Here is a 27,583-nt window from a genome sequence, read left to right on the forward strand (position 1 = left end):
ATTTATGTTGAAAACAGAGCTATAACTCTTCTATAAATGGTGTCCTTCTTTTAGCTAGGACAGCTGATATTCGTTATTATCCATAACTCAAGAGTAAGTGTTTCATGCCTTGCTATGTCAGTTCTGGAGAAGACCCAGACTTTCCTTTGGAAAAGTGGAAATGAGAGTAGTTCATTGTTATTAATCAGAAATTTTAGTTAAGCCAGTTTTCACGTGTTGTCCATGAGTTTAATAGCCACGCAACCTCATTGCATGGATTGCATAGGATTACACGTGAATGCTATGTGAAAGTCGAGTTGCGTATTTACTTTTGGAGATTCTGTGACTGTATTAGATTCTAACAGGCTGAAGAGAGGGAGGAGGGTCAGAGGAGGATGCACCACTTTAAAACTGCAGAGAAAATGGGTAATAACTTTAATACACATCAGACATATTCCCAGCAGTTCCACTAATGTTATGTGACAAAAACACAAGTGAAAATAGAATCCTTAAGGGGAAAGATGTCCTAGAGAACAATCTCTTTGTTTTTCAGGTGAGAAGACAGAGCCAGACATTAAATGTCTTGTCTGAAATTGTAGAGCTATTAATGGCAGATCTTGGCCCAGAACCCAAGTCTCACATCTTATAGATCAGTGTTTGAGTATAATGAATAACTGTGATTTTCTCAGTCGTATTTTCCCTTAAATTGAATAGCTTCCTTATGTTGACCACCTGTACCTGCTTAATTCACTCTACATATTTTCCAAATGATCTGTCAGTTACTTTAGTCTAGACCTGCTTACAAATCACTCATACACACATCAGTTTCATCTGGGACTTCCCACTGATAGCATGAAGTACTAAGGGGGACCTGTCTTTAATGGCTCAGCCTCTTCCTGACAAGGAATACAAGTATTCTGAGCACAGAGAAGAGGGAAACTCTTACTTTTCAATAGAAAATCCCTCTCTCTCGGAACTTCCCTGGTGGTGCAGTGGTTAAGAATCTGCCTGCCAAGGCAGGGGACACAGGTTCGAGCTCTGGTCCAGGAAGATCCCACATGCCGCGGAGCAACTAAGCCCGTGAGCTACAACTACTGAGCCTGCGCTCTAGAGCCCGCAAGCCACAACTACTGAGTCCACGTGCCACAACTACTGAAGCCCCCGCACCTAGGGCCCGTGCTCCACAGCAAGAGAAGCCGCCGCAATGAGAAGCCTGCACACCGCCACAAAGAGTAGCCCCGCTTGCCGCAACTAGAGAAAGCCGGGGTGCAGCAACAAAGACCCAACACAGCCAAAAATAAAATAAATTTAGAAAAAAAGAAAAAAAAAGAAAATCCCTCTCTTTTGGGAGTAGTAGAATTTCTTTGGCACTAACATGTTTTCATACGACCTCCACCTCACCTAAGCATCTATTAAACTGATGCTGTGAAAGTGCATGGATGGGTGGATCTTCAGGCGGTATGAGCCCCTCACCCAAATCTGTGCTATCCAAACGAGGACGCACAATACCTGTTGAGTTCATGTGAAAGCTGAGCACATTGACATGGAGTAAAGAGGCATTATTTTCCTTATTCCTGCTTTTCATGCACAAATTGTCTAGGAATTTAGGCAAGCTCATTTGTAACACACAGTATAAAAGACCTGTGCTTGATTTTGCGTGTTAAGATATAAATCTACATTTAGCACGTAGTGCCGTTTAAATGGATGCTTATAGAAATCATTAGGGAACGAGTCAAGTTTGCTCTCATTTTCTGCTTGCCATATCGTTCACAATTTATATCAAATTTTGTAAAATCAGGAATTGTCTTCGTGCAGTTGAAGAATTTGGGGTGATTTTTCTCTGTAAGCATTGGCTTGGTGTTTTCTTCCCTCTCGTCATCATGGCCATACAGGTATTGATAACTATGCATCATGACCGATTTTTTTTAAAAAAGTTCTAAAAAGGCTTCTAAATGAAAGCTATAATTTTGTATTGAATATTTAGTGACATGAGCAAATCACTTGCTCTTTGCCCTTACGGATTTTATAATGTCACCAGAGTTTATCCATAAAATTGTAGCCTACGGTTGGGCATACGCAATTCCTTATAGTATTGCATATATAGAAGGCAGCAGAGGGAGGCACAAATTGAAGTGTATCTGCTCTGGAAACATTCCAGCAGTGAGTGTGTGTGTGAGTGTGTGTGTTTGCTTTTTCATTTCGGATCTACTGTACAGTCAGTCCTAGAAGCTGCAGATGAAGAGTGGTGCCTGATCTCATATAGGAATGTTCTTTTTTTTTTTTTTTTTTTTTTGAGGTATGTGAGCCTCTCACTGTTGTGGCCTCTCCCGTTGCGGAGCAAAGGCCCCGGACGTGCAGGCTGAGCGGCCATGGCTCACAGGCCCAGCCGCTCCACGGTATGTGGGATCCTCCCGGAACAGGGCATGAACCTGTGTTCCCAGCATCGGCAGGTGGACTCTCAACCACTGCGCCACCAGGGAAGCCCAGGAATGTTCTTTTGTTTGCACCTGCTGTGAGTGAAGTTGACTAGAATTGTGCCATTCTGATCTATTTCATACATCAGCAGACTCTGCACATAGACATCATGGCCTTCCCTTCCACCTGAGCTGTCAGCCTCCATCCGAGAGGGAGAAAGATACTGACCGAGATTAGGAGCAAATGGCCAGAAGGAAGTGAGAAGGCCCAGTAGGGGAAGCAGATGTGCTTCCCTTAATAGATGTATTTTTGTAATGATAAAATATTCATCTATTTAAAAATAAATACATAAGAGGACAAAAAAACCCATACCCAGAAGCAGAAGAGATTCAGCTATAGGAAAACAGTAGTTCTAAAACTTTTATTGAACTTCAGGAGGTCTCTCTAGATGGCTGTCTCATTATCTGAAACTTGTAGAGATTTAATAGCTCACCTTAATTTGTAGGTACCCTGCCATCTGAAATCTTTTCTCTGTGATCTCTTATGCATTCTCTTTGGAGCACTGCTTCTGTCCACTTTTTTGTGTTTCTGATAGCACATAAACAACACAGATCTAGCAAAGAGATGCAGTAATTATGTGAAGATCTGGGATTTCCCCTTAGAAATTTCCACCTGTTATGTTTCTGTCTGACTTGTGGGAAGGATTTACGGTGATCCGGTGTTCTGAATACGACAGTGTATGATTAATAAAGGGAGATGACATGGACTCTTGACATTTCTTTCTCCTTGCCTCAGTTTGGTACTCACTATAGCACCACTTCCAGAGTGTAGAAAGGGGAAGAACTGTTTTGAGAATTTAAATATTTTTGTCAGGGAAGAATTTATGAGTATTGAGGTTTGGCAGGGAGAGAGGAGTATCTGTGTTTCTTCCCTTTCTCTTTCCCTTCCCTTGTTTACTATAAGAGCATCCCAAGGACTGATTTACTTGGTAAATTTAATTTCAAGAGCAGTACTACCGGATGTGTTGTTTACTGTCTTAAATCATGACTTTTAAGGACATTCAGATCATCAACAATTGTCTTTCAACAAATACTTACTGAGGACACACTATACACGCAAGACAGTCTCTCAACTTTATTATTGCACTGATAACAACAGAGTCTTGTTTAGCATGCACTTTAAGAAATTGTCAACAGAACTTAATCACTAATTTTGGGGGGGATTCATTCTGACTCATTTGGAAAAGAGCTGTTTTAATTTTTCACATCCTACTTCTCTACCATTTTGATCGCTCTCTGCTATTTTAATTTTTAACGAAAGATTTTTTTATATATGATGCCATCATGGTGAACTGACTAAAATTTCAGTTGTGGTTAAATGTTTGAAACTGCTTGGGTGAAATGTGGTGAATGGATCTATGCACAAATATGCATATGAGTATTTTTAATTTTCTGAGCTACTTTTAATAATAGGTTAGATCTTATGGAATAGTAACTGATCGAATTTTTTCCTGATTATTTATAGAAAATTTGTAAAACAGAGTAAAGTGAAAGGAGAAATTCTACCACTCTGAGACAAATAACTGTTAATACAGTTTCTTTTCTTCCAATATAACTTTCTGCATTTCTCTGCATTTTATGCTTCTTCCTCAATTCTTCATTGTCACCTGACTGCTATAGCTCTTTATATCCTGTGCCTTATGTACCCCATGATTAAATGCTACTCTCAAGAAGGCTATTAATGGTGTTAAACCATAGATTGCTAACTGCCACAGGCCAAATGAGACCCATAGAAGCCTGCAAAAAGTTGCATTTTTAAAATGAGATGCTCAATATTTTCAAATAATTGAAGATTTTAATTTAAAACAATCTAGATTTCTGGCTTCTCTTAAGAAGGAAGACTTGGCAACTTTGGGTCCACATTGCCGTCTAGTAACAACTGTTTTTCCTGAATAATGTGTGCCCCCGGTTGGCTAGGCAAGCGCTCTCCGGTTTGCCGTAGTCCACACCACTCCCTGTAACCTGCTCAACACTGAGGGCTCAGTTGCCATTTATTGTCACGCTTGCAGTGCTTTCTCTCACTCCGTCCTCTTTATTCACCTGTATAATTTCGTTGGATTCTGCAGGTATTTGAGTTTGTGATCTCTAACTTAAATTCATTTACAGTAGACTAATAATAATTCAACAACAACAAAAAACTCTGACTCACTCTTCTTGCATATATGAATTTTATGAGAAGAGATATGACCAGATCCAATGAGTGATTCTCTGAGAGGGAAACTGTGTAGAAGCAAATGAGGGGGCAAAACTGAGGGGGAAGAAAACAGAGTTTGAAGGACAATATATATAATTCAGTCCCCTTAAAAGAGTGGTGTGTTTATGTGAGCGTGTGTGTGTGTGTGTGAGTGTGCATGCACACACATGCAAGTGCACATGTACGTATTTGAAAAGTGACTCTGGGAATTCCCTGGTGGTCCAGTGGTTAGGGCTCCGGCTCCAAGCTGCCAGGTTCACAGCCACGGGAACAAGACAAAGTTGCTGAAGAATGGCTCTTGGTAACTCACCGACCTCCACACTATCTTTGTAAGTGCACTGTTGGGAAAGGCCACTGTTTTCAGAAGTGAAACTCAAGACTTAAGTGATCTTTTGTTGGCTGATAACTCAAAAGGAGACCTTGAGGGAAAATCTTTTAAGATGAATATCTCAGCCCAAACAAAACAAAATGAAATGCAGAGAGGACTGAAGGTGAATTTAAGAAAGGGCTCCTGTAAAGTACCTGTGGGTGAGTAGAAGGTTGCGAGATATCCATTTTGGTCAAGGACTGTATTGGGATGACAGGTCAGGGAGGAAGTATTCAACCATAGGTATACATTGTGTTTTTTAACTATTTGGTGCCTTATGGATTCAGATACTAAGGTTGTGGAGGCTTTGTTGTAAGGGCCAGTTGAGCAAATCGCTGGCTTCCCTTGCCCTGTTTCAATTGAACAGTCCCTTTTACTCAGCTTACAAATCAATCATCATGTGCTTTCCTACATCTGAGAACTTTCTACCAACAGTTTGGATTCCTGTTACTATTAAAGTTGTAATTCTTCAATATCAGTAAATTCAGTGCTGACTTGCAACTAATAAGGTAACTGGGACTTTTTAGTTTCATGTATACTTGTATCACGGTACAACCTTTTGTTCTTCCATGAGGAGCTTGCAAACTCATGAAATAAAAAAAATGCCTATTTATTTTACCCTTATTTAATTTCATGTTTTAAACATGCATTTTATACATTGAAATATTACCTACCTTTATCATCCTGTTACATAGTTACATGTGGCTCAGAATAACTTAACTTGTAGTTCCTCTAAGTCGGATTTTAAGGAGAGGACTAAGCATCTATCAAGGTTTTTCAAAAGAAGGTAGGGTTTTAGAAGGACTTTGTTCCTAAGTAATGGAAGCCTACAAATAAACAAGCATTTCCTATGTTGTCCTGCTTTATAAAGTACCTCAGTGAGGTATTATGACTTCTCAGATTAAATCTCGTACGATAATCCCTGGCACATAAACGTCTTGTCTGCTGCATATATGTAGTCTAATGCCATGGACCCACTGTACCACCGAGGGCCAACACCTGTTAGAAGTGGGAGGTGTAGCAGTCAATGAAGAAACAATGATCCTGACTGTGATAGTTTGGTCAGTGTTATAGAACTTAGTAGAGATCTCAAGATACCGTTAATTGAGGCAGCTTCTTAACCAAGACTTGAGTCAGGGTCTGAGATTTGGCTTCAGGAAGCCCATTCTGTGCAATATTTTGTGTGTTTATTTATCTGTGTTTTCTCCCAGGTAAGAATCTGCATCTGCCATCGGGTTGTCAAAGAGTTAGTGACACACGGAAAAAGTCGGTCATTAAATGGTAGCATACTCCATCCCCAACCAGGCAGCTGGTATATTGTACACTGGGCAACACACTGCTTTGGGGTTTAGGGGGGCCACAAAAGGCACAGGAACCCAGGCTGTCTGGCTGAAGGACTCAGTCATTTGATTGGAGACTCACGTGGGATAACTCGAGGAGGGACGAAGGCCTCTCCCAGCTTTTTCAATTCCAGTTCTCTTTTAGAGGAATGACCAAGCCAAGCATTTTCTCGAAATATTTTTCAGGCCCTATTATTGCAAGAAGTGGTGACAGGATGGCATTTGATAGCACTGTCAGGTAAACCATTTATTAAATGAAAAATACCTTTGAGCATCATAGTACTTCTGAGGCTCAACTTAGAGTCCATAAAATTACATTTATGTTGTTTTCTTCAAGAAGTAATTTTTATATTAAAAATACATGTTTATTGAAGAAACTTCAGAAATTAGTTATCTCCTGCCCCTCTCCCATCTTCTGACCCCCATACAAGGAATTTCTACCACGTGGAAATTACCAATCTTAATATTTTGCCTTGTGGGAATTAATCCTGGTTTGGATATATTTTCTCTCTATATATAATTATGCATATATTCCTATAGTTGTCTGACCCACTATACATGCTGCTTTATGAATTGCCTTTTATCACTTAACATATTGTAAAAAAATTTCCCCAGTCACTGAAGATTTGTTTCAACATCTTTGTTCAATATCTTGAGAATATTCCATAATTTGTTTCTAAAGTCTATCAAAGAGGCAGTGAATATTCTTTCAGAATATATTTATTTGCCTCCTTAGTCAGCTTAGGATATGTATTTCCCTAAGTGTTCTCTAGAAATTGTAACACTGTACACCCCTGGTAACTATATACCATGCTTTTGGAACCTTGATGAGAGGTTAAATAAAAATACATGTCTTTTAAAAAAAAAGTCAGTAAGGTAGGGGTAGGGTATATTGTCTCTTTAGACTGATGGACCTGTATTCTCAATTGTAGTGTTTAAAGAAAGCATGACCGTTTCACTTATTTCTGTTAGGAATGCAGGCAGTTATAGTATAATGGTGTGTTCATTGATGTTAAGTAAAAGTGTGTGCTGTTTGCAGTGTTCACATGACCATAACTTTCATTTTTCATGCTTAAAGATCTTCAAACTTGTCAAAGCATGCTCTCTCCTTTCCAACTTTCTCTTATCAAGCTTGAAAGTTTTCAAAAGCTTTCTTCTACTTGGTTGTGCTTTCAAAAGTGTTTGAAATCATACTTAAAAAAAATTAAAGGAAAAAATGAATTTTCCCTCTAGAAAGGTCATTTGAATTTGAATTCCAAAGCGACTTAGTTTGGAACTTAGAGCAATTAACAGCAAATTTATTTACTCCAAATTGGAATGTGTTTATAAGCCTGAAAAAACAGGGGATTTATCGGAAATTTTATTAACGAATTAATGTTTTCATAACAATTATGATGGAATTTATATGGGTGATTATAAATTATATAAAACTTTATCGATAACTTAATGGTTGTGTAAATATAATTGGGAGAAGGGGAATCACGAGGACGTTATTGCTCTAGAGGCAGCGCAGTGCGGTGGTGAGAAGGACATATTGGGGTCATCTTGCCAAGGTTCAGATTCTAGCTTCAGCTGTCATTGGCCTTGGGCAAAGTTACTTTCTCTCTCTGTGCTTTGATCTTCTTATTTGTGAGATGGGAGGCAGTAACATTTCCAGGGTTACCAACTGTTCTGGTTTGCCCAGGACCGTCCTGCTTTTAGCACTGAAAGTCTAGGATCCAGGGAAACCCCTCCCTGAGACAAGAAAACTCCTAGTTTTGGGGGATGAGAGCAGAAAGTTAGAGGGAAGGTATAAAACCCATTTAGTTGCCCCCCAAAATAGAGTCTGAAAGCAACACTGTTTTAGGGTCAAATATAATCAGCGGAGATGATCTGCTTTTCATAGATGCTGTTACTTCCCCCCCTCCCCTTCTGATATTGGCAACCATGAATTAAATGGGATGATGCTTAAAACACTTAAACCCTGAAATTTAGTAGACATTCAAAGATGTTTGCTTTTATGATTATGGTGCTAAATAAGGTCAATGCTTTTCTTTGACGGTACTGAATAATCTTAAAATGTAGAAACAACATGTACTTTCCTGTCATTGATATTATGAAAATTAGTACTGTAGTTCCTTGGAGTGATAGAATTCCATCAGTGGCCCTTTAGATGGTTAGTAAAATGTCCTGCGGTCACAGGGTGCCCACTATTCCTTCTCATTTTGCCTTTCAGCAGAGATGCTCTGACCCTTTCAAATATTTAGCAGTAGACTTTCCTCTCAATGTGTGCTCACGACTTGTGTTACTGCTAATGGAAGTTACACATGTGTGCTCACCGGGATGAGAAAGCCTTTATCCCACGTCGGGCAAAGACCCGTGATCCTGAATCTCTTTCTAAACTTCAGACCTGAAGAGAGCAGTGCAGGGAATTGCTGCTTTCTCACTATATTAGCTTCTTCAATTTCTTTTTAATTGGAGCCTGCAACCCAGATTCTTGTAACTTCAGAGGGATGAACAATACAAATTAAGATCTGGGTGCTTTCCAGGAATGGCTCAGCTGAAAGAAAAATTTTTTTTCTTTTAATACAGTTGTGGCTATTCACAAATCACATGCGGTTGCCTAACAAGTCCATATTTGCTTCTGAGGTTTCACATTTGCAAACTACACTGCTGAGAAAGTAAGTGATGTGTTCACCCACCTCTGGTGTGAGCTGACTGATTTAGTGTACACAACAGATAAATACTAGAATAGTCAAAATTCTAAACCAGTAGCACAGAACCTTCAAATACAAATATCTTACCCTTGTTCAGGACATTCATTTCTCCCCAAGAATTCTTTTTAATGTATAAGACTTCAATTTATGTTTAAGAACTAGTAAACTATAGCAGTTTGACAGCCATTCACACTTAATTCTGTGCATTAAACCAACAGCATTCTTTTCCACAAACATCCATTGTTAGGACAATGCGCTCAGACAGAATTTATGAGAAATGGAATTATGTTACCAAGGAGATAGCATTTACTATAATGAAGAGTAGATCCTAGAAAATGGCCCCTTTTACAGCAGCTCAGAGCAGAGCCACAAAAGCAATTGATTGGTCTTGGCATTTAGTCTTATATCAGCTGTGTCATCCATAGCTTCAGGAGAGAGAACACTAATCTAAAGTGACATTTCTGTTCTGGCGGGCTTTTCTGCCCTGATGAAAGCAATTACTTCATTCCTAAATGATAATTTGCAGGAGTTTCAACCACTTTAATTGATAATTTTTTTTTTTGTTCTGAGTTCAATTGTGAAGTGATTAGCTGATTTGGTAAATAGAAATTTAAGGTGTGAAATATACAAGTTGCTTCAAGGTAAAGTGCTATTTATTGGGTGGAGAGAAATTACTTGATAAAGCTGCAAGATTTTTTTTCATTATTATGGAATTGCCAGTTGCATAGCTTAAAGTTCTGGGGGAAAATGAAGAACAAAACACTTTGATTCAGGAGGTTTTTGGCAGACACCAAAGCATACAATGAATAGTTTGGTCTTGCTGTGGTTCATTCAAGGGTTATTTGAATCAAGGTGAACATTGGTTGAAAAGGATTGCTCGGACCTCTCAGCTTTCTTTATTACTATTCTAATGACTCATTCTGGAATTAAATCCTCTTATTTAAAGTGTTAAGAATAAAAATGCTCATTGGCTAAAACCAATTAATTTAATTATTAAGTTCAAACATACACAAGGCATTTTCTGAAGATGAGGGAAGGCATTCAATTGAATGGCTTTAATTACTCTTTTGATCTATTTTACCACAAGTCAGAAATGGGTCATGATTATTCAATCAGAATATATCTTAGTTTAAACATTTTAAGGATGCGTCTTGATTTTGATACTTCATTGAATGTTAGCAGTTGCAGAGGTTTTTGACACTGGTTTTAAGCAATCAATTTCATGATATTTTCTTACATGGGGGAAAAATAATGGTCATTTCACATGTTAAATGAGAAAAATAAGGCAAGAATGAAGGTCAAACTGATTTAGCACATCAAGCAGTCTTTGTCAGCCAAGCTTAATATATCCTGAGTTTGTGGAGCAAATGAAATTTTGCTGCTATGTTACACTTTGCTTCCAAACAACCATTACAACTGGTTTTATATATTGTGTGAGCATCAGACCATCAAACAGTGCATCTTTACTGACATGTTGCTGCAGCGATGATCTACAGCAGCAATCTGCCATTTATATAAGGGCAAAATGTGCATCTATATTTAGTTGTGAAATTGGCCTATTATACTCTTGATGTTTACAGAGGCTAACATAAATTAATGATGACAGCTATGAGCAGTGCATTAGTTAAGCAGCAGAGTTCTTACCTTGAACTTGAAGGTTCCAGTTTTTACTTCCAGTATATACTATACTGCTTTCTTCACACCTTAAAGGAAGGTTTCTGAAATTACTACCTTTTCTTGAAGAGCATTAAAAGACTTCAATTTGTGAATTATGTTGTACATAATCCTACCAGATAATAGTTGTTTATGCGTTTCTCAATTCTATTACCTTGTAAGAATGCTGATATTTACAATCATGGGGAAAAAGATACTTCTGAAAGACTTTTATTCTTTGCAGTTGGCTGATTTGATTGACTTTGAACTCTATGTGATGTCAGTGTGCGGTGGGCTGTTTTACTGAAAGTAACGAATGAAGGGCAAGCAGTGCTTATAGAATCTTTACTGTAGTTTTTCCCTGGGAAGTCTCCTCATTCAGCTCATGTCAGGGCAGGTGTAGGTACCAGAGTAACTATAGGTCTCACCGTTAACTATGACCAGAGATCTGACAAGTATGCAGGTGTTCAAAGCTTCATGAGTTAAAATGCTGCAGCCTTTGATGAATTTTTGATGGCTGCATTTTTAATACAGGTCGACCTTCTTCCTTTGAGGCTGCATGCCAGATTAATTGATAAATAGTAGAAGTCTGTAGTGCTGGGTTCTCCTAAGCAAAACAAGTAGGAAAATCCATAAAAAACTGCCTGTCCGGCTCCTTAGAAGTACTTTAAAAAGGTAAAATTTAATGACCCTACCTTTCCTTTCCCCTAGTTAGACGAACAAAACCTGCCGTGTTCCTTTTTTTTTTTTTTAATAAATTTATTTATTTTGGCTGCATTGGGTCTTTGTTGCTACACATGGGCTTTTTCTCTAGTTGTGGCGAATGGGGGCTACTCTTCATTGTGGTGCGCAGTCTTTTCATTGCAGTGGCTTCTCTTGTTGTGGGGCACAGACTCTGGGTGCGTGGGCTTCAGTAGTTGTGGCTTGCAGGCTCTAGAGCACAGGCCCAGTAGTTGTGGCGCAAGGGCTTAGTTGTTCCGCAGCATGTGGGATCTTACCGGACCAGGGCTCGAACTCGTGTCCTCTGCATTGGCAGGCTGATTCTTAACCACTGCGCCACCAGGGAAGCTCTCCGTGTTCTTTTATAAACTAGTTATTGTATTCTAAAAGTTTACATGAAGGTGTTAAAGCTGAGACTTAGAGGATTTTTGTGTAAGAGAGTGTGGATCTGTCAGTAATGTCCATATAAGAAGCCATTCCACAAATATAATTATAAATTGTAAAAAAAATAACTGATAGAAATCTATGCTATGAAGAAGTCATTGGAGAAGAAACATTTAATTAAGCTGACTTACTTCTGTTGTTCCTCTGTGACAATTATTACTTTTGCTCTGTTATATTCTGTAAATCTCTAGCTATCTTGTTTCCGTAATCATTATCGCCATTTCTATGAAGTAGGAAACCAAATAATCAATTTTGCAAAACTAAATTTTACAAAAGACCAGCCATAAAAGATAACTTACCTCTTTTACTTTAATGAGTCATCATGTCCAAAATTATCTGTTTTGTCCACCATGGACAAATGGCCCAATGAAAAACTGACACCCTTATCCAGCTCTGTGGCAGCTTCAGAGAGATTATAAGTCCTGAGTCAATTTCATAATATTGGCTTTGTGATAGTGGCAGTACCTATGTTTTTTTAAGTTTTTACCTGTTTTTCCTGTCTCATTGCTGGCTCAAGTAAAGTTTCATGATTCAGCCTTGCTCCCGATGCGGAGGCCAGAGCAGGAAATGCTGCTGCCCTTCCAAGTTTCTTCCCTGCTCCAGATGTTCTGGCTGAGCTCTCCATGGTCCTGGATTTGGGGCTTTGCCTGACATTAAAGAGAACTTTCAGATTTGTGATGTTTTGGGAGACACTTTGAAAGATCTTCTTCCTGCTAGGAGTACCACATATACTCTTTCTGACTAATAATAATCATTGCAATTTTCAAGTCTTCCATAGAAGCTTTCGCCATCTTCCTGAGTAACCCGTTCCCTTAACTACTGTTTGGATGTTCAGTTTTCTGTGTAAACAAAATTGCGTGTCTCAACCATTGAATGCCACTTTTTCTACCTTAGGGAACAAAAAAATGGCCCCTTATTATTCTTACTACAGGCAATCATGTATTTATAAACATTTAACCTTCCATTAATGAGACATGTTTTATTTTTTATTTGAACGAGTTATTGAGTATACCTGTGGTGTAAAACAGATAGACCATAGACATAAAGAGGACCATAAGGAAAAATCAATATCTCTGCAATCAAGTAGTTTTATTTAACTGAAGTACACAATGTGGTATATCAGAACCAGTGGATAGAAATCATATTGGTGAGAACAGAGTGTAAATTATAAATGTACCTTAAAGCATAGAACAGTCGGTGTGACCTGAGCTTCGGTTTTCATTGAACACATCTTATACTGTATTGCTGTGTGCCAGGCATCACTGTAAATATTTTACAAAAATTACCTCACTTAATATCAACAAGAACCTTATGAAGCAGATAGTATTATCATCCCATTTCACAGGTGAGAAAAACTGAGGCAAAAGAAGTTAAGTAAATTGCTCAGGTTTACATGATTCATAAGTTACAGAGCCAGGATTTAAATACAGGCAGTCTGGCTCTGCAATCCACACACTTACCCTCTGCCTTCCGCTAGTGTGGAGATATGCTGAGAGAGGCAGCAGACAGAACTTAAAGAAAGTGAGAAGCGTGAGCTGAGAGAACATGGAAGGAGTTTCAGAAATCAGCAGTTTAGGGTTGTCACCAAGCAGAAGTCAGGCCTTTGATTTCATTTCTACTGTCACTGTATGGGAAATAAAATTTACTAAAAAATGAAGGTCACAAGTGGCAGTTTGAGAGGACAATGAGGAAAACAAATAAGTATTCGGAATTATAAAACTGTAACCAGAGTAAAAAAACAACAACAAAAAAAAGTGGTAGGAAAGAGGCTGCTGGTTAAAGAAAATTACGAAGAATTGTGGAGGAGTAAGGTAATAATCAGATGTGGTACTAGGATCAAAACAGTTGAGCTTTTGTCCCCAGGGAAGTCTTACAATTACCGTAATAATAGTTAATGCTTATATAACGTTTACAACATGGCAGGCATTTAGCACTTTACATATATTAGCTCAATTACTCCTCTGAGCAATATTGTGATGTATGTACTAATATAATGTCTATTTCCCAATGAGGAAACTGAGGCCTAAAGAAGTTGAGACACCTATCCAAGGTAGCCCAGCTAGTAACTGTGTGATGATGTGAATACTTACAGTCTGGCTACAGAGCCCCTACTCCTAACTCCTGTGCTTCCAAGAAAGTTTAAGGAAGGGTTGACTATATTTTAAGCATTCTTAAGTCTTTCCAACTTATTAAAATTCTTAGTTGTAAAACTCTGAAGTAGACTCTACCACATTTAGAGCTTACAAACTATCTTAACTGTTATCACATTATTGACCAGAGATGTATTAATACATCTTTTGTTACCCAAACGTTATTGACCAGAGATGTATCAATATCACTTACATAACAAATTGCTGGCCACAGGCATTAGTTTCCACAAAAATCCCCCGGTTAATAATAAGTTAAAATTTAGAATTGTCCAAGGGGTTCACTTCTTTGTGGTCTACAATATACTAACATGAAATTATCATATGAGTCATTGCAGTGGTCCCAGGAGATTTGCCAAATACTCCTTGTTTGTCATTCTCATGATCTAAGATGATAAAATTGAGGCTCAACTTAGTGACTTAGAATTATAAGTGGCCTACAGTGGCTAAAGTGGGTCTCATAACTCCTTCATTGGGACTCTTTCCGCAAAATATACAACTTGCCAAAGGAACTTAAAATAGATGGAAAGATTTAAAAACTCACTTTACATTTACAAGCACTGACTGCTAAATCTTCATTCTCAGTAAACTCTTTTTTGATTGCTTGTCAGCTATGCTTTAAAGATATAACTATAGAATGTAAACATTGTTTCAAAGTGTTGAACGGAAACATACATAAAATAATATTCTTTTAACAAAGGTATTTCTTTAGGATAAGTTAATTCTAGCAACATCAATGGCAAAAAGAGGGCAGAATCCAACTTTATAATCCTTATATGAGGAAATTCTATACATTAGATTGTTATAATTTTGGTTGGGTGCTGGGCCCCTTTGGAAAATCTGAAAATCATTTACCATCACCCCCAAAATATACCCATATATACATAATTTTGCCTATGATTTTCAGATATGTGTGTGTGTGTGTGTCTGGAAATGGTTGTTGATTTTGTTGCTGGTGGTGGTAATTATTAGACAGGATGATACTGTCGTCATCAAAGAGAGTTGAAATTTTGATTTGTGGAGGGTTTTCTGTTATTCAGAGTCCAAGTGAAAGAACATTAAAGCAGTGGGAAGTTTGGACCCAAGGAGTATTTACTGTTTAATCGTATTTTAGGTGGCAGAGATCAGGCCATAACATTCACTCACATATAGTCAATCCATTCTTTCTCTAGTATTTAGAAATGCAACCATAATGTTTTGGTTTAGAACAGAATGTATAAATGCAAATTTATTTTAGATTTTAATGTAGTCCTTAATTCAATTTGAGAATTACTTGTAACTAGGCTCTGTTTCACAAAAGCAGGCAAAAGATTAATCCACAATCTGTCCTTGTCTTAAGGACTTTAGCTTCATCGATTGTATCAGCATCTCCACAACCTTTATAATCCTTTAACCGTATTTTATTGCTGTTGCCCTCAAAACCAGTTACTACTTATTACAGACACAGTGCTGGCATTCGGAAAGTCTTCTGTACTGTGGTGTCAGCATAATGATGTGATGTGGAAGTCATGGAAACCCATTGTTATTAAGATTATGGCTAGGACGATTACTCCAGTAGGGTGACACAGTTGTGGGTTAGAGATTTTTTTAAAGAAGGGAGAGGTAGAGAAGAGAAAAATGATAAGGAGGTAGTATGGGAACACATAAAGTAAGTGGTATTTTAGAAAAGTCAAGTGTCAGAGCGCAATGTTTAGGCAAGGCACCCCAAAGCCTTAGTGTCCACATATTCCCCTTCTTTGAGGAGACAGAAGTCATCTCCCCTCCGCCTCACCCCTGGAGCTCATTGGGTTGATCCCTGTGATCTTGGGCTTTGCCTACCCTTAGGATTAGTTTTTTTTCCCTTAGATTATTGATAAGCCTATGCAGAGATATCAATTTCAGAATAACCCACTAATCCTCTACTTGCTTCAGTTGAATAGAGAAATTCCTAGTGTGACTATTTATTAGTAATATTAAATAGATAACAAGTGAATCCATTTGTGACCACTTACACTATGTGTAAGTAAAATTATATATAACATCCATGTAAAACTTCTGGCAAAATTGGCCTCCCAAATTATTACCCAATTGCAAAATGAGTCCCTGCTCCATTATTGACCAAGTGGCATGTTCTGTTTGGCTCGCATGATTTTTAAAAACGCCAGTTAGTTAACATAAAATTAACACATAACATAAAATTGGAAGTGCTATGTAAAAATTCAGATTTTGTTTTCTAGAAATAGCAACAGCAGAAATCTGACAACACTAGGCATGCCTTCCCCCAAAGCAGCACACACAAAGCTGAAACGGTGTGCGCTTTCCTTTGCCTGGGCTTTCAGCCTCCACTTCTCCACAGGTGGCCTCAGGCGTCTTTACTCATTGACATTCCCTGCCTTCACCCTGCAAGCCCTTGAGTTTGCAGCCCCTGCTCTAGAGCTCCATCATAGTCACTTACTGGACCAAAAAGAAAAGAAAAAAAAAAGTAAGTTCAGCCCACCTTCTGGAGTAGTATTCGATTACAAGAACACAAAAAGAGCAAAGCATTGAACTTGAACCACTGCACTCTACAAGTGGTAGAGAAAAATTGTCAAATGACATAGTTCTTTTGGCACAACTGACTTAAATGGTGTTAGATTACTTTTATTATATAGAGGGAGGGCTATGAATCATTGTTTTATCCTAAGATGTTGACCTGGGTCCTGGTTATACTTATACTTTATCAGATTGTAAGGCATCTCTTACTTTTACTGACAATTTTCAACAAGCCACACTGAGCATTTAAAGAAGTGAATGGAGGCCAGCTAAAATTTGGGGAAATAAATGGCATAACATGTCTTTTCTTTATAAATTAGTGATGGTTCTGCTTATCACCAACATCAAGACAAAAGTTTGTCACCTGTGACTGCTTTGACTCTGAAAATGATAGCATTAATTTGTCTAGTTCTGAGAAATACATTAGTTAGCTAATGTAGAATATTTTATTAATAGAGTGAACATGAAACCGGTAGGGGTATTAGCCTAGCAAGTATTTGACCATAGCATTATGGCATTGCTTAAATCACATAGATATTCAATAAGATACCTGAAATGTCTGCAGTGAAAACAGTGTCTCCACTATGAACAATATCAGATGTGGTCTAAGGTAATAGGGAATGTTATTGCTCATACTAAGAGATTGAAGCCACACTGTTGGCCTCATTTTAATCTATTCCTCTGGTCTTGCTTCCTTCTTATTTCTCTTTCTTGATATTTTGTAATGGGAAACCAGAATGCTAGATTCAAAGATTTAAAATGCCTTCAAAGTCCAATAAAATGGATACTTACAAATGATGTTAATAATACCTTGATACTATAAATATTGTCCAATTATTTATCATCACAGTCTGATTTTGAATTTATTTTTCATCAGACGCAAAACGGAGCAGTTCAGAGTAGGTGCACTTCTCCTGTCAGATGCCCACATACAACTTCAGTTGTGCTAGATTCTGCCTTCAGCAATGTGAGCAAACTTCAAACAGAAATGTACATGAATAGCTAAAGGAAAATACTGGATCCCACCTGTTGCCTCTTATGTGAAGTAATATGTCTATAATGTTTATAAATTTTAATGACCCATACAGGGCTTTATCTTTCAACATTAAATTTATGTTATCTTAAATTTTGACTTTTCTGGGTGATATATTTTATTCTCTAGTATCTTAGAGAGTCTATCCATCTATGAATGTATGTTCATTAATAAAGAATTAAAGTATTCTCTTATCAATCAATTACCAGTGCATTTATATAGTTACATTGAAATCTTCATTTCCAATAAGATGTTTTCTTTATGTGACTGAAGGTCATGATTCTTATTGAGGGCTGGAAGCACATCAACATTTTATTTGTTAATTCTGTGAACTGTGTGTTTACGCTTTGTTTCTCAAGATGGTAACTGAAATAAATTTTTTCAAATGTGTCCTTCTGATGCTTTACAATTCCATAGTGATAACCATTAAATGAACAAAACCATTAGCTTAAGAATAGATATATAAATACAATGCCAATCTTTTAAATTGCTCATAGCTGATAACATCAAGCATCACCTGTAAACCTTATGTCTTAGAAACAATTAATATATCTCAGTGCATAGGTGATTGGAGGAAAAAACTTAACAAGCAAACTATTTTTACTCATTGCACTTGAGTTTATGGCATATAAGCCTAGAAGTAGAATTTACGGTTTTAGAGGTCATTGTCTGGAACTCCTTTTACTACGTCCCTGGAATTTTGAAGATGATTTTGGTAGATTTTTGCTGGGGGAAAAAAGAAGTAAAAAGAAAAGCAGTTTATGCTTGATGACAGAGTTACATGTTCTAAACAACACTTTTCCACTCCTTTGATTCCAGTTTACAAGCATTGAGAAAGGAGAAGTCCCGGGATGCTGCTCGCTCCCGCCGGGGGAAAGAAAACTTTGAGTTCTATGAATTGGCCAAGTTGTTGCCTCTTCCTGCAGCCATCACTAGCCAGCTTGACAAGGCCTCCATCATTCGACTTACAATTAGCTATCTGAAAATGAGAGACTTTGCTAACCAGGGGGACCCTCCATGGAACTTGCGAATGGAAGGCCCTCCACCTAACACGTCAGTAAAAGGTAAGGTTTCAGCCACTGTTCATCCTGGAATATGGTGGTCTGTAGGTGTCTGTAAGATGAAATGTTTACCATCATCCTTTCTTCTTTTCCTGCATATCAAATCCTTTAAAGGGATACAAATGTGGAAATCTGAACTCTGCATGAGAAAGACACCGTGTGAAGGTGAAATAAATCTCTTCTATTTCTATTTTATTTTCAAAAAGTCTGTCAGCCTAAATATTCTGTCACTATAGATAAGGTTTCAGGGAAATGAGAATGAAATGACTTAACGTTAATATGCTTCTTGGGTTTAATTTATGTTATGCTAATACATGAAAATTATTATTAAGGGGTGGAGTATGAGAATATTTGTTAAAGGGTAGGGCTGATATTTTCTGGTTTTAGTTACGAAAGAGAGGATGGGAACAAAGTACAACTATAGCAGGCATTTTAAGTAATGATTTCATTGACCAACAAAATGATCAATGTATGTGTTAATGTTTCAACTCTATGCATATTGCATAAAATTTATAAATATAAACATGTATTTGTGCCCCCGATCATTGGTGTCGTTTCCCTTAAAACTTATTACTTAGAAATTTTAGGCCTTCTTCACTCTGATACTTAAGAGGGTTATTTTCTTGTTTGTTCTTGAAACGCCTAATAATTGATGAGAATTTAAACATATGAATATGCATGCATATGTTTATTGATGTACATGTGGTGTTGGCCATTGATTTTCTGTCCTGAAAATGTATCATTCAAGGCATGGGACGGGATCTGCTGGGTTTTGTGCTTTAACCTTGTATCTAGGCCCTTGATGAGCATGGAATAAAATTGGACATTTGGTGGAATTGTAGGCAGCCTCCTCTGGGGGAGGAATTAGATTCTTTAGTTATGTGATTACACGTTGACAATGACTTATGAAGTCCCTGTACTCTTGGCTGTTGTAGGGAAGGGTACTAGGGGGGAGCTATAACCTATTATAGGATTCAAATTAAAACGAAGGGTCAAAAGCAGTGACTATTGGCAACTCAGTGCTAAGAGGTATAATCATACGTATGTATGTACCTGTGTGAATCTGTTTGTATCTTTGCTCTTGTTTCTTAGAGATTGTGTTTCTTAGGCTTATTAGAGAAAGAAAATTAGAATTCAAATTGTAACAGGTTATTTTTCTCTAGAGCAGGGGTTGGGAAACATTTTATATAAAGGCCATATAGTAAATATTTTAGTTTTGGGGGAGTACTCAACTCTGCCATTGTAGCATGAAATCAACCATAGATAGCATGTAAACAACAGGGTATGGCTGTGTTCTAATAAAACTGTACTTACAGAGCAGGCAGCTGCCACCAAATTTGGCCCACAAGCCAGAGTTCACAGACTCCTGCTCTAAGTATAAGAATGACATTTGAAGGTTGAGAAGAACGGACAACAGAGATAGCTCTCAAGGGCAGGGTGTAAGTATAAGGTAGCACAGTACAAATAAACCAGGGCACATTCATGCTGTTCTTTTACAGCCCTTCTGCCCTTAAGAATGTTGATGTCAACTCGGTAATACACCAGTCCATGTTGCAGATGCTAAAGTAGTGCTGAATTTTCCCAAGCTAAAGACGTGAATATAATCCTAGTAAATACTAAAGAGTTTATTCAGTAGGTTGTCTTTGTGTTCATTCCACATCATGTAAGATGAATGGATAAATACAACAGGTTAGAAATCACACAACATGCAAAATATATTCTTAATCTTATTATTCCATTTGAAATACATTGAGGGACTAGACTTATATTAACTTTTTTAACATAATTATCTTTTATTTCCATCTTTCCTTTAAGAGAGTTGGCAGTTTATAGGCTTCCTTGGTAGTGGCGGCTGCCAAAGTAGAACAACCTAATGGTTCCATGATCTGTCCGTTCTCCTACGATGTGATAATTCTGCTTGCTTTTAGAATCATGGGCCTTTTAGAGGTGCGCAATTATAGATACTATAGAACTAAGCCCTCATTTTACAGGTGAGGGAAATGATGTAGAAAGGGTTTATGGTTAAGTGTTAGAAGATCTAAAACTAGAATCCCGTGGTTCTGCTTTTCTGTCTAGGGTTCTTTCTATCAGATATCATTTCTAGCAATGATATTTGATTTCTGTCACTATCATCAAACATTCCAGGTGAGAATGCTCTCAGCTTTGGACTATGGCTGATAATTCATTTTTATTTTGTGACCTTCAGTCAGCTCAACTCTGTAACTACTAATGATGAAGATGGATAAAAACAAGATAAAATATGATCTCTGCCCATAAGGGTGTTTCAGTCTTTGGAGGAACATGGTGGTGTCAGTGAGAAAAATGTGGAGGTTGGGATGGATGTTTTGAAGCCTGGAAAGAGATGCCAGATTTTATTACTTAAAAAACTTTATCCAGACTACGGTAGAGCATCCAATTTGGCACACATGCATATTCTCTCTATTAGGAAACTGATGATAGTCTAGAACTGAAGACCATACCGTACTGAAGTATAGAGACTCTATACTGTTTTTACCTTGGCTCTCAAGTGTTGCTAGGAATGCGATGGGCACTTTCTATAAGCTGCTTCTGCTGTACGATACATGTGTTTTGTATTGGTTTGCTCTAGTTCTATGATGCAGACCTGCTACTCATTCTGATCAAACATTCATGAAACAACATCAGAAGAAATTCATTTTAATTTATGAAGGTCTTCTGCGTTGTGCCCTTGAAGGAGTTCATATGGATAAACAAGCTTATGTAAATAGCCTGCAGCATCACGTGAGGTACAGTTCATGATCCAACAATAAAACGATAGACAGTATGCTTCGTGCTTCTCCAAGCAGCCTCTTGAATAAACCTAAAGGCATTTGGAAATTTCTATGAAAAGTACTTATACAATGTAGGCAACATTTCTTTTTAATGCGATGAGTTGTTCACGTTAATACTTAAATTTCAGAACTTAAAGTTGTCCCAAACAACTATATAGAAATTTAATCATTTTAATTTACTGCTTCAGAAAGGTCCTTTATTCTGCCCTGTGTTCATTACATCTTTTCTTAAAGTCTATAAAGTTTGAGTTTGTTTTGTGATGCCAATTGTGTACAGATTATTACAAGTTATGCTTGCAGAAAGAACACTCAGGTGACAGTGTGTAATATGTCCTGAGTCAGTTACTTCATGGAAGTGATATGTTAAGCAATTGGAAGTTAACAGATAGTTTTTCCTATTATTTTAGAAATATCTCTATTGTTATAATACAGATCAAATCGACAATGAACGTTATGCATTATGCAAAAAATGACCAGGCATTCTCAGCAGTGTTTTAGCTAAATAACTGATGATTGTAACCTTTAAAGAAATCTCATTGTGGTGACTGTTGGTAAATCACTTCTCCATTCATAGTAATCTCTATTTAGAGGCTATCTAGAAACCATTATATCTTTTATTAATCTTAAAAGCAATGGCTGCTGATTTGACATTTGCTAAAACTAGATAAACTTTCTGTCTTTCTAATATCAATCACAGACTTCAGTCAATTTTTGGAGTATATCTGCTGCAACTCTATTAATCCAGGAATATTTCCCAGTGTAAGCATAAGTTTTATTTCACTTGAAACGCTGCAGCTTTTAAACAACAATTTGCCTATACGTGTGACAAGCCAGAATGCTACAATATGTAAAATACAAGACATTTTTAGCCTTTGGAAGGGAACAATTGAAAAATATGCAAGAAAACTGGTGATTAAAATTGACTGAACACATTAGGGAAGAACTTTAGTATTTTCATGGAATTTCCTTTCACTATTTCAGGCATCTATTGTGACTTAATGTAGATGTTTCTGAGAGGAGAGGAGACTTGCAGGTCTTTATTTCAGCAACTTATAATCTGTCTTTCGCCAAAGACCAGACTGTTACTTAAGCAGTGATGTTTAATGGATTCATTTAAGTCAGTCATGTAGGGTAAATGAGGATAGGATATCCTTCAGAGTGACACTGAATTACTACTATAATGATTGTCTCCAAGATTCATATAGCATTTTATAAAATGGTTCTAGTTCCATAGAAGGTAGAGATTCCAAGACACTCTGAGTGATAGGTCTTCTTGGTTTAAGCAGCTCCAAGGTCTTTTTATTCCTGTTCTGGTATTTTACTGTGTGCTGGCACACATTTACCTCTACCAAATGACATTCATGTTTGGAGGCAAGTGTCGTATTCCTTGTTATTAAAAAACACGTAAAATAAAAGTTCTTAGAATCAATACATGGCATGTATACCAGCATGTGGTATTCTTTTTCTTTTTTAAACACCAGTAAATGATAGAGCCCAGGGTGAACCCTTAGGTTGTGAAAAAGAGCTTTCTGCAAGGCTAGGAAAGTAGGAGAGAAGATGGAAACTTGGGGCTTGCTTGGCTCCTATTCTTAACTCCATCACCCTCAGTAGACTGAGAGCCTCACTCCCTGTTCTAGTCTCTAGTTTCATTTGCCTCAACCCAAAGTCAGTGGTGGCATGAAATGGAAATAAAACCATCCAAAAGCTGAGCTGACAATGTTCATTCCTGCCTATTTTGGTAGCAAGTGCCAAGTTTTACTAGTATGTGCAAATATGTGATATAATTGCCTTTTCTTAGATATGCTTCCAGGAAGGCTCTTTAATTACACGTTATTATCCTTTAATATCTTTCCGATGAAGTTAATCACTTCTGAAAGAAGTTCATTTAAGAACTAACCTTTTACTTTCTTTAGTTTTACATCATGATGGGATGAGCAATGTTGATGTCACCACACATCCCTAGGATCTCCATCTTTGACGCTGGACAGGAAGCGCTTTCTGACAAATATGGGCTTGATGGTAGAGTAAGTCCCTGAGACTCTAATTCTGTTAAGTTTCACATGTTACCAGGAAAAGCTTTGCTATTTATGAAGGGGGAGACTCTAGTCTACCTGTAGCATGAAGAATGTAAAAAGCATTGCTGGGTTCTTTCCACATGCCGCTGTCGAAGAATTTGATTGGTCATCATTATTTTCAGTGCATCTGGCACTATTGGGCATCTAGAATTAGCCTCAACTCCAAACACCAACTCAAGGAAAGCGTATTTATGAGAGTATGACTGTGAGCGTGTGAAAATCCAGGTGTCCTAGTTAGCTATGCTGCCAGGGCCACAAGCAATGACAATATCTTAGAAGTATGTCATAAAGCTTTTACTCTTCACGTGGCTGCAGGTAGTCTGGAGGTTGGCAGACCTAGGCTGGGCTTAGCTGTGTGGTTCTACTTCTTGCTGCAGCTCTGGCTGGGCTTGACTTCTTGCTTAGGGTTCAGCTCAGGTTTGCCCCCTGTCAAGGAGCAGCAGATATTTGGGAGAAGCTCTTTTCATGGTGATGACAAAGGTATAAGAGGGGTGAACAAAAACAATACCTCTTACGGAAATTTTTGCGGAGACTTCTGGAAATGTGGACAAAAGAGTGCATGTGTATGCTTTTTGCATCCTACAACAGGATTCATCTGTCTGTCCCTTTCTCCGTGGTCATCTCCTTTTTTTCCAGCAACACCGACTACCCAAACATTTATGCCTTTGTACGTGCCACCATCTGACTGGATTGTCCTTTTTCTTCTCTTGGTTTTGCTGAACTAGTCATCTTCCAAAAGCCAGCTTAGATTTACTTGCTGAATTAATCTTCTCCCCTTCCCCAGTATATTAGTCATTTCTTTCTATAGCTTACTGATATACCATCTGTTGCTTTAGTATCAATTCACAATTCGTCATATACTTGTCTCTCTATATTTAGACTATGAACAATTTGAGGGAACAGTCTGGGTCATCTTATATCTGTGTATGTCTCCATGTGAAGTACCCAGGAAAGTAAGTCTTTAACCATGTTTTCAAATTAAATTGTGTGGAATTGGATTGTATCTTGGTATTGCTATTAGCACAGCTAAACAATGCTGATGAAAGCTATGGGTGGGCCTACGTCATAAGCTAGGAAGAAGAAAAATAAAGGGAGAGTAAAAACAAAAGGCAGGGCAGAAGAAAAATATGGGGGAAATGATGGGAATAGTGTGAAACCAAGGGGAAAAGCACAATGTACGGAGTAGGAGCTAGGAGGAGTGGTAGCCTACCTCTGCCCCCTGCCTTCTAGGACGAGTCGCTACCCTGTAGTGGCCTTCCCCTGCCAACGTATTTCTCTCTAATGTACAGGCTGAGGAGTTGAAAGTTAAAAAAGAAATAGTGTCAAGAAACCCTAAGTGTCCTGTGTGTGTGTATTCAAGTCTATTCAACACATGTCTGAGTGCCTTCTCTTAGTAAGTCCTCTGAGTCCTCTGCTGAATATTGTGGTGGGGACAAATGGAGAAAGTATAAGGCACGGTCCTGACCTTGGAGGTATTTATCATTTCTTGAGAAATACATTTGGAAAAAAAAAAGAGAGGAAGGAAGGAAGGAAGATTCGAGCTTTTGATAACAATTAAATGTACCATGTGACCTAGGACAAGAAGGCCAACAGAATGTTGGGTTTAAGGATCATACAGATCATCTGTTTCAATCCCTTTGCTATTGTGTCGAGAAAACTGATGTAGAGGGAAGTTTAGTGGTACAAAGCCAATAACAAGCTTGGGACTGGAATTTGAACCTCTGGAGTCCCAATTCAGCACATTTTCCTCCATTTCTAAGTTTAGCATATGTCACCAGCTGTCCATCAGTATCCCTTTTTCCTCTTTACATTATACATGAACATATGTGCACATATATGGCTCATGTGTAGAGATCTGCCCTCCTTAGATCAAATGTTATCACTGTGTCCACATTCAGAAAACATTTTTAGGCTTTTCAAAGGTGGAAGATTTAAAATTCAGTGAAAAGAATTCTTTTAAAAAGGTATTAAATGCTAAAATTAGAGGAAGCTGTGTGAAGAGTCTATGGGGACTCTCTGTTAACTTTGCAACGAATCTATACATCTAAAATCATTCCAAAATAGAAAGGTTATTTTTTTAAAAAGCACTATAATTTACTCTCATGACAGAAACTTAAGAAAAACCAATCTCTCCCCAAATGGAAACTTGTGTCCCAGTGTCCTACTTTTTCAACTGGTCACTGTTGACTCCCCACAGGCTTAACCTTCTCTAGGGCTTCATAGTTGGTTGTATTGTTTAAGAAATGTGATCAACAATTTTAATAACATCAGGATATGGAAGAAATAAGGTTGATTGAACTGTTTACATATGGTTTTCTTCAAAACTTTGTAAATGACTTATTTCCATCAGTAAGGAGTCATAAGAGCACAAAGGTACACCCTGGTTATTCTCCCTCCTTTTTTCACTAAAAGTTATGACTAGTGCTACATTGTCAACCACTGCGCCACCAGGGAAGCCCAGAGTGGAGTTTAAAAAAAAAAACAAACAAACAGTGACAAGTCGGGCTTCCCTGGTGGCGCAGTGGTTGAGTGTCCGCCTGCCGATGCAGGGGACACGGGTTCGTGCCCCAGTCCGGGAAGATCCCACATGCCTCGGAGCGGCTGGGCCCGTGAGCCATGGCCGCTGAGCCTGCGCATCTGGAGCCTGCGCATCCGGAGCCTGTGCTCCGCAACGGGAGAGGCCACAACAGTGAGAGGCCTGCGTACCGGGAAAAAAAAAAAAAAAATTATCTTCAGAGCTAATGTGTGTTCATGTAATGAACTTACTGTAGTGGCCAACATAACTAAATTGTGTGCCAGCCAGGGGTATCATGTTGCCAATTTTGCTAGGTTTCCATGGATGCACGCTATCTTCTGCATTGCATATATTACAGAAAAATTAAGTGTAAGTCATTTTAAGTCATTGACATGATCTGGCTTACTGTTTAGATTCTCCGCTTCCTCAATTTAATGTTGCATATGATCCAAATGAGGGCTCTTCACATAGTCTTCTCTAGATGCAGGATCTTATTAAAGAGAAACAAGATTAAAGCTTTGTCCGCCTAAGACTATTGTTTGGTCATTTTGACTTAACTAGTCAAACAGCTGGTCAGTTCAGTTAAATAATTATTTTGATTTATTTTCCCACGTGATTTATTATTTGATTCAGCTGGGGGATTAAGGCATGATACGGCTGTAATCATCATGAAAAAATTACTAGAAATAAGAAATTTGAGATGCGTATATCAAGAATCCAACATTATTATCAGCATTAGCATGAATAAGATTGGTAAAGCTAAGCTAGTTATTTACAGGTAGAGTTGAACATGTCTCCAAAACCGTGTGTACATAAAGTGAAGACCCATGGCTAAATTGTCCAGTATAATTTAATTTTCACAACTTACTAACCTGAACATTTTACTAAAGGAACAAAACACAGTCACTAGGAAATAGCTGCTGTGGTCTCTGCCATAGTCCATCACTGGGTGTTGAAAGGGTGCTCAAAGGGTGAGCGCTACTGTGTGCAGTAGTTGGAAGAAACTGAAATTCGTGATTTCATAGTCAGAACTTCCCAAAGCACTGCAGAGACTTAAAGTATTCAGTAATGTTTTGTAATTAAAGCACATCCCTCACATATAATTTTACAGTTTGGGAAATAAGGCTGTGTTGAATATCAGCACTGATGATGAAAACAGACTGTGTACACAGTTTGGGTTTTATATAAATACTTTAAAATACTGGCTTTCTTCTATAAAAATAGATGAATAGTATCCAGGTTTTTACAAGGATTTTAGCATAAAAGCAAAATTGCTATCAGTTTTCATTTTGAAAAGAGACATGAAGATCTCATTAAAAAATTGTAAAGTGGGGCTTCCCTGGTGGTACAGTGATTGAGAGTCCGCCTGCCGATGCAGGGGACACGGGTTCGTGCCCCGGTCCGGGAAGATCCCACATGCCACGGAGCGGCTGGGCCCGTGAGCCATGGCCGCTGAGCCTGCGCGTCCAGAGCCTCTGCTCCGCAACGGGAGAGGCCACAACAGTGAGAGGCCTGCGTACCGCAAAAAAAAAAAAAAAAAAAAAAAAAAAAAAAAAATTTAAAA

General features: G+C 38.0%; 1 protein-coding gene across 1 annotated transcript in view; it reads left to right on the forward strand.

The window, feature by feature from the left end:
* Positions 1-27,583, forward strand: part of NPAS3 (neuronal PAS domain protein 3) — a 757,526-nt gene that overhangs the window by 143,820 nt on the left and 586,123 nt on the right. Inside the window, exon 3 of the mRNA XM_024741993.1 lies at positions 18,378-18,622. Within this exon, the coding sequence (XP_024597761.1) occupies positions 18,378-18,622 (245 nt within the window). The remainder of the gene's footprint in view (positions 1-18,377; positions 18,623-27,583) is intronic.

This window comes from Neophocaena asiaeorientalis, unplaced genomic scaffold (assembly GCF_003031525.2).
Source record: "Neophocaena asiaeorientalis asiaeorientalis breed wild unplaced genomic scaffold, Neophocaena_asiaeorientalis_V1.1 scaffold83, whole genome shotgun sequence".
Classification (NCBI taxonomy): Eukaryota; Metazoa; Chordata; class Mammalia; order Artiodactyla; family Phocoenidae; genus Neophocaena; species Neophocaena asiaeorientalis.